We start from the raw sequence: 10,643 nt of genomic DNA, 5'->3' as shown, positions 1-10,643 counted from the left end.
ATATATGTACCTTATCACAATGGTCCTTTTGATTTTCGATCTTATTTTTCGTTTTATTGCTAATATATGTGTCTTTTTGTCTTTGTAAAAGTCTACTGATTATTTCTTCTTTGTGGGTTAGCATTTCACTTATAAATGAATAAAAATTCTAGTTAAACGTTTATATCATGGAATATGATTAAATCCATAAACTAAAACATGGTTACATTGTATGTATTCTATTTTATAATACTTCTTACAAACACAATACAAAATCTATTATGTAATACTTCTTACAAACACAATACAAAACAAATCATAATGACTTAAATAAAATTATTAATCTAAGTAATTGCTACCAATTGGTAAAATAAATTAAATGATGATTACAAAAATGGATGAAGACTTGAAAAGATAATAAACTTTCAACTTTGTTATTGTTTAGTCATTAATTTTTTTTTTCGTGCTTCATTTACCTATTAATTATTTGAAACCGGTTACGACGGATCATAAAAGTAAAAATATGAACACTTTCAAATAACTCAAAAATCAATCAATCAATCACAAAAAAGAAAAAAGAAAAAAGAAGAGTTCAGTGAGTTAATATAAACAAAAGTAGAAAGTTCATTATCATATTTATACCAAGGTATTATTTTGCCACCACGTGGAAGTTAAATTATAAATAGAGAATACTAAGCTCACACGGATTATGATAGTCAACATGCAATGCAATGAAAGGGACCACATGATCAATGCACTAGGGGTATGAGGGTATTTGTTCGATACAATCATAAATTCTAAAGATTGAGGTTATATGGAGTGTTCATCACTAACTGGGGGTGTGAGGCTATTTGTTCAATACAATCATAAATTCTAAAGGTTGAGGTTATATGGAGTGGTCATCACTGTGTCACGTCATCTTCACCACCAACCCACTTCATATAGGAAATGGTCACCACTAACAACATTCACTTTTTATTATTTTTTATTTTTTAACATTATGTTAAATAAACAACATAATTTATAAAATAGGTAACTTTTTTTATTTTTTGTAACACTATATGAAATAAAAAAAACATAATTTATAAGATAAATAAATTTTTTGAAAACACACAAAAAAAAACATTTCATTAATTAAAAACATAGCAATTTAAAACCTAAAATTACTAAAACACACATAAAACCTAACAAATCAAATATTACACTACTTAATTTAAAAAATAAAACATAAAAACCGCAGAAAAATACTACTCATCGTCATCATTCTCATCATCCTCATCCGTCTCGTCGTCACCGTCTGCATTCTCGTCGTAATCATCGCCCTCATCCTCTTCGTCTCCATCGTCATTTCCCCCTTGGAGTTGTCTCCCCCATATGTGCTCGGTCAAATCGTATCGTAGATTGTGATGTGTTTCACAATTTTGTATTTCCAAAACCCTAGAGAAGTATGTCGGACTGCCAACTTGTATTACTGAAGGTGGGTTAAATACATCGTTCCCGGTATATGAACAAATAGCACTGCCCTCTTCTTCTATTATCTAGTTTTGTAAAATCACACAGGCAGTCAACACCGTCGTTAGTTTTGCCCTATCCCATGTTCGTGTTGGATGCTTGATTATGTGTCACCTTTGTTTTAGGACTCCAAACGCTCTTTCAACGTCCTTCCGTGCAGATTCCTGTGCTAACTTGAACATTTTTCGTTTCTCATCAGCTGGAAACGAAAAAGACTTAACAAATGTAACATACTCTAGATATATCCCATCACCTAGGTAATATCCATACTTGTATTCATTTCCATTCACAACGTATGACATATCTGGTGTTTTATCCTGCAAAATATCGTTAAATAACGGAGATGCGTGAAGCACATTCAAGTCATTGTTTGACCCCGCCATACCAAAGAATGCATGCCAAAACCATAGGTCATTTGAGACAACCGCCTCCAGTATAACAGTCGGGACCCCATGATCTCCTCGTGTGAATTGACCACGCCACGCATTTGGACAATTTGCCTACTCCCAATGTGTACAATCAATACTACCAAGCATCCCTGGAAAACCATGTTTAGCTTCATGCGCGGCATACAACTGTTCGACATCACTTTTAATCGGATGTCGCAAGTATATGTCACGGTAAAGCTCTATAACATACTCACAGAAAAGATATGTACAATCTTGACCCGTCCTCTCAGACATTTTCATATACTCATCTGATGCGTCTACGGTTATACCATATCTCAATTGTCTAAGAGCGGCCGTACATTTTTGTATTGTGGTACAACCACGTTTACCTCTAGCATCCCATTGTAATTGGAAAAAACTCATAATTATGTTCCAAATCTGAATCTATACGAAAAAATAAATTTCTACTGATACGAAAACAGTCTTCGAATTTTGATAGGTCATAAAGACTATCAGGGGAAAAATAATCACGTACCAAAAGTTTATGTGCCACCTCTCGATCCCGAATGATATATTTTCTATGTTTCTTCTCGCAGTGTGAAGTTTCGCCTCTTTGACGAATCACGTATTGAATCGCAGACAATAGTGTGTGCAACACCAAATCATCATCGAACCACTATCCATTTTTTGTTGAATTTGTATGTTTGATTTGAGAGAATTATTATGATTGTTTTAAATAAATTATGTATAAGTGGATGTATATATAGATAGAGAAAGGAAATTAAAGGAAAAAAGTTTTTTTTTATTTAATAATCCAGCCAACGGTCAAAATTAAAGAACCAATCAATGTACGCGTCTTCGTCCATCCTGGGAGCCACGCCACCACCAACCCACTAAAACCAGAGGCGGTGTTCACGCGTGGAGAGAGCCTCCACGTAAGCATTTCACGCGTGGAGGTCCCTCCACTCCGGGTAGCCTGAGGGGCATGGGAGTCAAATGTTACTTTTGTCTTGAACGATTTTGAAATAAATCACACTATAAGGACGAGGCCTGTTTGTCGGTAATGAAAATTCAAATTTGAAAATCTATATGCTAGGAAAAGCATCAAGTATTCCCAAATTCGCAGCCATAGTTCTGAAAAAATAGGGGCAAAACATCACTTTGATGATGGCTGGAACTCATTTGAGGCGAAATAACATCAAATTTATTTCTGTTTCTCTATTATCGTAAGAAATTTGAATGTTTGGATAGAAAAAAAAAGTCTAAAGTCATAAAAAGCAGTAAATCGTACAATCAAAATGCACATTAATGTGTCTCGAGGTTCACATTAAAAATCATAGGTATAATATTAACGATATTTAGATGTGACATGGTTTGAACACAACTCATGTCACGTTTTTTTAGTGTTCAACTGCTAGCATATTATTGTAAGGGTTTAAAAAAATAATTATATAAAAACATGTTTATTGGCCTTTTAAAACTAAACAAAATTATTTGACTAAATACAAACAAATATAATAGCTTTGTGTCTAATTTCAAATTTAACATTTTTTATAAACTAACATATTAAACTTATAACTTTACAACCCTTCTCACACTGATATTGATTAATATTATTAAAACTTATATATATTATGAAAAAATTCTACTATAAAGATAAGATTATTATTATTTAGTCTTTGTTTTATTTAGTATAAAATACAAACATTATGTATACAATATTGTATTAACACATGCATGACTATCGATATAGTTCTAAGAACTTAAAATTTTATGAATACCCGAAAGCTTCTAATTCATTCATTATTTTTCAAAACCAAAACTATCAATATTAACAAAATGCAACATCTAACAAAGATACTAAAACAAATCGACGATTTTTTTTCGAAATGTGCATTTATGCATATTTGAAAACCAAAACTATATATATATATATATATATATATATATATATATATATATATATATATATATATATATATAGAGAGAGAGAGAGAGAGAGAGAGTTAGGTTCAAATGTTTTTACTATCTATTGTGTGCATGTAGGATTGATTCTGGACCAATCATTTTAGTTATTTTAATAATGTAATTAATGCATATTAAATGCTGAAGATTTAATTAATACTCATTATATCTTCAACATGTAATATGTATTAATTATTTTCTTAAAATAACTAAAATGATTGGTCCAGAATCAATCCTACATGCACAAAATAGATAGTTAGAACAAAATAACTTAACCCTCTCTCTCTCTCTCTCTCTCTCTCTCTATATATATATATATATATATATATATATATATATATATATATATATATATATATATATATATATATAAGTTTAGGTTTTATGGAAAATAAGAAACCCTAAAAATACATTAAAAAAATTACTTAGACATCACAAACCTTTTTTTTTATTTTATAATAACTAATAATAAAATCTAATAATTATTTCTCCCTAAGAAACTATTCATCCAAAGAGTTATTTATAGTCGCTGCTTTATGCGGGCACACATCTAGTGTGTGTGTGTGTGTGTATATATATATATATATATATATATATATATATATATATATATATATATATATAATTGTGTTCGCTACGTATATCCATACATCTGCAGTGCATATATTTGTTGATTATCAATATTACTACGGTACTCGTGCAATCCAAAAATATGAATGCATGCATATTTAGATGTGTATATATATATATGCATATTTCCAAAGAAAAGTATCAAATATTTCTTTTAGCATTGATTCTTCTTAGTGACTACATTTCATTAATATTTGTGGTTTTGGTTTTGAAACGATGTGCTTATATGCATATTTCCAGCACAACCACCACCACTCTATCGCCACCACCACCAGGGACGTTCCAATCATATTTTGGGCTCATAACGAGAGAAGAAAAAAGATCCTTAAAATAAGCAAATTTCATTAACTTTTTTTAAGGGAGTTGATCTGTACACAATAATTTTTTTCCATACACAACAATTGGTGCTTTAAAATGTTGTATTTTACCACTATATATTGCATGAATTGTTATGTATGGCTAAAAACTATTGTGTACAAATCACTTCCCTTTTTATAACAACTCAATAATCCAAAGAAAATTATTTAAACTAGCTTTCTAAATATAACATTTTCAATTACAAAAATATATATTTATTTAAAGAAAGAAAATACTTTTTCTATCTTTTTGAGATGAAATTTTTTTTATTGATATCTTAAGATTAATCTTGTCTAACATATCATTAATAAAGTCCATAAAATGTTTGGGCCTTTTAGAAGATGGGTAATGGACGGTCATCCCTATCGTCCATCCTCTGAGACAGGATTGACCACAACCGCTATCGCCACCACCAACAATGCTACAGCCACCACCTTGTCACCCATACCACCGCTACCAACACCACCACCCTACCGCTGCCACTAACATCACCACTGTTGCCATCGTTGATACCACCACCGCTATCGCCACAACCATCAATGCTACCGCCACCACCTGATCACCACTACCACTCTACCGACGCCACTAACATCACCATTGTTGTCATCGTTGATACCACCACCACCACCCTACCACCACATTCACCAGCAGCCACCCACACCCATCCACCCTACTAACACCATCATTTTCAAAAAATGAAAACCAATAGAAAGATATGTATCTAAACATATTTTCTAATTTCCTAAAATGAAAAATGAAAAGTAAATAAGTTTAACTAAACATGTCTTCTAATTTTTAGAAAGCTGAAAATAAAAATTTATTTCATTTTTTCTGAAAACTGAAGGTGAAAAACAAAAACTATTTTTCTGGATCTAAATACATCCTTAATATTTCAAAAATGGCAACATAATATTCTTAGCCTTTGGAATCAGTATGTCATTGTCTGCATGTTCTGCAGTGACAGCCATATCACACTTTTGTTTTTGACAACAAACTTGTTCCATAAAATAATATTACCAAAAAACAATATTTCTAAGTATTAATGTATTCGATATGTTTTGTTATATATTATGGAGCTTGTATGTTTCGACGATTAGAAGTATGATGTGACAAGTGTAGTAAAACTCATTTATGTGATAAAATATTTGATTAACAATGATATTGTTCACGTGATTAATCTTATAATAAAATAATCACCTTCGTATAAGTGTGAGAAAAAAGATATTAACCAAAGAGTATTTGGTCTAACGGTAGTAAGAAGTGACTCTTTCAAATGAGAGCTTATGAGTTCAAGTCTTGTTAGAAGACATTGGTTGTGTTGAGGACTAGGTTAGTTTCCGGTTCAAAAAAAATTGTATATTTTTCACGTAATCAATTCTTTTAAAAGCAAAGAAACATCTAGGATTCAAAGGTTCAATTATAGCTAAAATCCCCATAGTATTCGTTTATCATATGATTTGAAATAGCCCAAAATACGCCTTAATAAATCGCCAATCTTGTATAAATGGAGCCCAGTCCAAGTTTTAATCAAGTAAAACCAAGTTTTATACTTCAGTTTTTCTATTACTAAATTTAAACTTCTTTGTAATTAATAATATTATAATTTATTTAATAAGTGATTAATTTGTTTATATTAAAATAACTCGTTAGATTATAATGTTTTCTGTTTAGGTTTATTTTTATTAAATAGTTTAAAATTTAATTTATTATTATATAAGTTTGAATAAATGCAAACATTTTTAATTTTAAAAATTCACCTCCGATAAAGTCTACTCAAATTGCTTGCAAAACTAGAAGCATCAAATAAACTAATACAAAGTTCAAATTTTCAAATACTTGGTACTATTTATGGATCAAAAGTTTTGAAAAATTAAACAAAAACTACATAATTTCTTAAAAATTTCAACAATTGTATATAAACTAAAAACTGTTACATGGATATGTAATATCAGGGAATTGTTTCTAAATCATTTTGATAGATAGCAACTAGAAAGTGTGTGGACTCTACTTCGTAGTAATATATATATATATATATATATATATATATATATATATATATATATATATATATATATATATATATATATATATATATATATATATATATATATATACTAGGCAAATGTCTGTGCGTTGTGCAGAAACACGTATATAGTTGAAATCTTTACAAATATATGTTTTTTAAATATAACAATAACGTTGTTGTTAAATTTGATATAATAATTCGTATAATAAGTTGATATGATATATTGATTATTTTGAATTATATGATAATATATACATCTATTAAAATTACATAATTTCAATTGTTTGAATAACATCTACCTGCGGATTATTCATGAATAAAATTAAATATAATATATATTTTAATGTTATTTATAGTTGTTGTTATTGTTAATTAATTTTTTAAAATTTATTTGCTAAGCGTTTTAATTTCTATCATTGTTATTATTTAAAACATCAAACATTGTTTTAATTTATTTTAGAGGTAACAATATAATCATTTATATAGAGTTATTTATAATTATTGTTATTGTAAGTTATTTTAAGCTACTTATTTGAAACTTTTAACGATTATAAAACTATCTTTAGAAAATATTTTAGTTAAATTGAAATTACAATTTAGTTTTTGCATTTAGCACTACAATTTATAACTTTTAACTATTTACAAAATATTCTTTGGGTTTTTAAGTGGAACTGAAATTTATATTTAAGTTAACCCTGTAATGTTATATTTAAATTAACAATTTAAATATTTTGTCCAAACTAATCAAAAGTTGTAGCTTTAAACCGATAATGGTTTACATATAACAATATATTAAATGTAATAAATTAAGTATCATATGTTAAAAGTTAAAGACATAACTTTATAAGTAGAAGTACATATATTATTTTAATATTAAAATTTAGTTTTTTTATGACTACACTTTAGGTTTGATATTTATTTAACCTTATTAACCAACTTATAATCATTATTAGAAAGATACTACAATTTATCACTTTTTACTATTTACAATATATTCTTTGGGTTGTTTAAGTTGAACTAAATTTTATATTTAAGTTGACCCTATAATTTTATATTGAAATTAACAATTTACGTATTTTATACAAATTGGTTAAAAGTTGTAGCTTTAAAATGATAATGGTTTACATAAAAACAACATATTAAAACTAATATATTAAGTATAATATGTTAAAAATTAAAAACATAATTTTATAAGTAGAAGTAAAGATACTCTTTTAATATTAAAATTTAGTTTGTATATGATTGGTTTGATATTTATTTAACCTTATTAACAAACTTATAAATCGTTATTAGAAAAAATTTGAAAAGTTAAAACTTTTGGTAATCCTATGTTATTGAAAATTTTAAGTCATTTATAACTATAAAATAATTATTATTATATTTAGTTTATATAAAATTTATATACTATATTAATTCTCATGAAACTTAGGAATAGTGCCTTTTTGATGATTCACAACTTAGCCATAAACGGTTTAAGAATTTGCCACTTTAGGTCCCCCCATCTTTGATATTCTGAGGGAATAAAAAACAAATAAACATTGAAATATATTAATAGTCATGGTCATTAGAAGTAGTGCATTTTGGATGTTTCAAGATTTTGCCACAATACTTTGTATAGTTTGAAAATTCTGGTCCCTAGGTTTTTGTAATTAGAGATTGACCACATGTCTTTTAATATTTCTCACATTAAGTCACTTTACCATTTTTGCCTTCCTTTTGTCCCTTTTTTTGTCTTACTACTTATTTTTCATTACAGATTGGTCACACGTGTCTTAATATTTCTCACTGTCAGTCCTTTTGACCATTTTGACATTCTTATTGTCCCTTTTTCGTCTACCGATTTGTAATTCTGTTTTGGGCTTCATTTTTTCATTTTTTCTCATCATCATCCTTTATAAATAGAAAAAAGATTCATTTCAATAATATTGGATTCGATAAGCATGCAAGAACAGCCACACGGGTGACCCGTGGTTCACCATGGGCTCACCCACTAGTTATAATTAATTTGTACAATAGATAAAATAACGCTTATTAAAATCAAATCATTTAATGGTCTATACTCTTATTTTATGTGTGTATAACATTAGTTATATTTGTCAAGTATTTTAATTTACTACTGTTATGATATATTAATTTAAAAAAATTTGATGGAGTTTTAATTTCATCATGATGATTATTTAAATTATCAACAACTGTTTGTAATCTAACATAATTTAATTTCTAAGTTTCTATTATTTTTAACTATTATTATTATAAATTAATTTGAAAACTATTGAATTGAATTTTAGTTATTATAAAATATAGTTTTCAGATACCTTTTAGTTAATTCGATTCATAGAATTAGGTTCTTTTATATTTATTATATTTAATATTTTCCTTTTAACTATTAAAAATATATATTAAATTTAAAATAAAAAAACAGTATTTGATATTTTACTTTAGGTTTTAAATTTTATACTAAATTTTTAAGCTTATTTGATATACTCCCTCCGTCCCAAAATGATAGTCCACTTTTGACTTTTGAAGTTTTTTTCTTCAACTTTGACCTTAAATATTTTTATTTGTGTTACATACTACTTGATAAAACTTATAAAAATAAAAAAACATTTAAAATACAATTCATTCATATACTTTGCATCAATTATTATCTATCAAAAACAAAAATATATAAGGTCAACGTTAAAGAGAAAAGACTTCAAAAATCAAAAGTGGACTATCAATTTGGCACAGAGATAGTATTAATATAGGTTATTTATTTAACAATATATTGAAGTTAACAAATTAAGTATATATCATATTGATAAGTCAAAAAGTCTTCCATTTATGTTAATGTTTACAACTAAAAACATATTTATGTTAATAAATTAAGTATATTATATGGAAATATGAAGAGTTGGGAGTTCCAAATGAATGTGGTGAAAGAAACAATGCTTCATTTATAATATACTAGACAAATGTTTATGCTCGTGCATTGCGCAGAAACACTTATATAGTAGAAATCTTTACAATTATATGTTTTTTTAAATATAATAATAATTTTGTTGTTAAATTTGATATAATAAGTCGTATACTAAGTTGATATAATATATTGATTATTTTGAAATATATGACAATATATACATCTATTATAACTGTATAATCTCAATCGTTTGAATGACTTCTATCCGCGAGTTACTCATTAATAAAATTAAATATAATATATGGCTTAATGTTATTTATAGTTTTTGTTATTGTTAATTAATTTTTTAAAATTTATTTTCTTAACATTTTAATTTCTATCATTATAATTATTTAAAACATCAGTCATTGTTTTTTATTTTAAACGTAACAATATAATCATTTATATAGAGTTATTTTTAACTATTGTTATTGTAAGTTATTTTAAGTTACTTATTTGAAAACTTTTAACGATTATACAAATATCTTTAGAAAATATTTAGTTAAATTGATATTATAATTTAGTTTTTGCATTTAGCAGTACAATTTATCACTTTAACAATTCACAAAATATTCATTGAGTTTTTTTAGTGGAACTGAACTTTATATTTAACTTGACACTATAATGTTATATTTAAATTAACAATTTAAGTATTTTGTCCAAATTGTTCAAAAGTTGTAGCTTTAAATTGATAATGGTTTGCATACAACAACATATTAAATCTAATAAATTAAGTATAATAAGTTAAAAGTTAAAGACATAACTTTCTAAGTAGAAGTAAAGATATTATTTTAATATTGAAATTTAGTTTATTTATGATTATACTTTAGGTTTGATATTTATTTAA

At 26.8% G+C, this 10,643-nt stretch overlaps 1 protein-coding gene across 1 annotated transcript; it reads right to left on the bottom strand.

The window, feature by feature from the left end:
- Positions 1-1,226: 1,226 nt before the first annotated feature.
- Positions 1,227-1,874, bottom strand: LOC111921172 (uncharacterized). Its single transcript, XM_023916742.1, has 2 exons — positions 1,638-1,874; positions 1,227-1,517 (listed from the first exon to the last, which is right to left on the bottom strand). The coding sequence occupies exons 1-2, from the start codon at positions 1,872-1,874 to the stop codon at positions 1,227-1,229; spliced, it is 528 nt and encodes a 175-aa protein (XP_023772510.1).
- Positions 1,875-10,643: the final 8,769 nt, after the last annotated feature.

The sequence above is a fragment of the Lactuca sativa genome, chromosome 8 (assembly GCF_002870075.4).
Source record: "Lactuca sativa cultivar Salinas chromosome 8, Lsat_Salinas_v11, whole genome shotgun sequence".
NCBI classification, from domain to species: Eukaryota; Viridiplantae; Streptophyta; class Magnoliopsida; order Asterales; family Asteraceae; genus Lactuca; species Lactuca sativa.
Note: the sequence above shows the minus strand (reverse complement) of the source record. Positions and strands in the feature narration are given on the sequence as shown.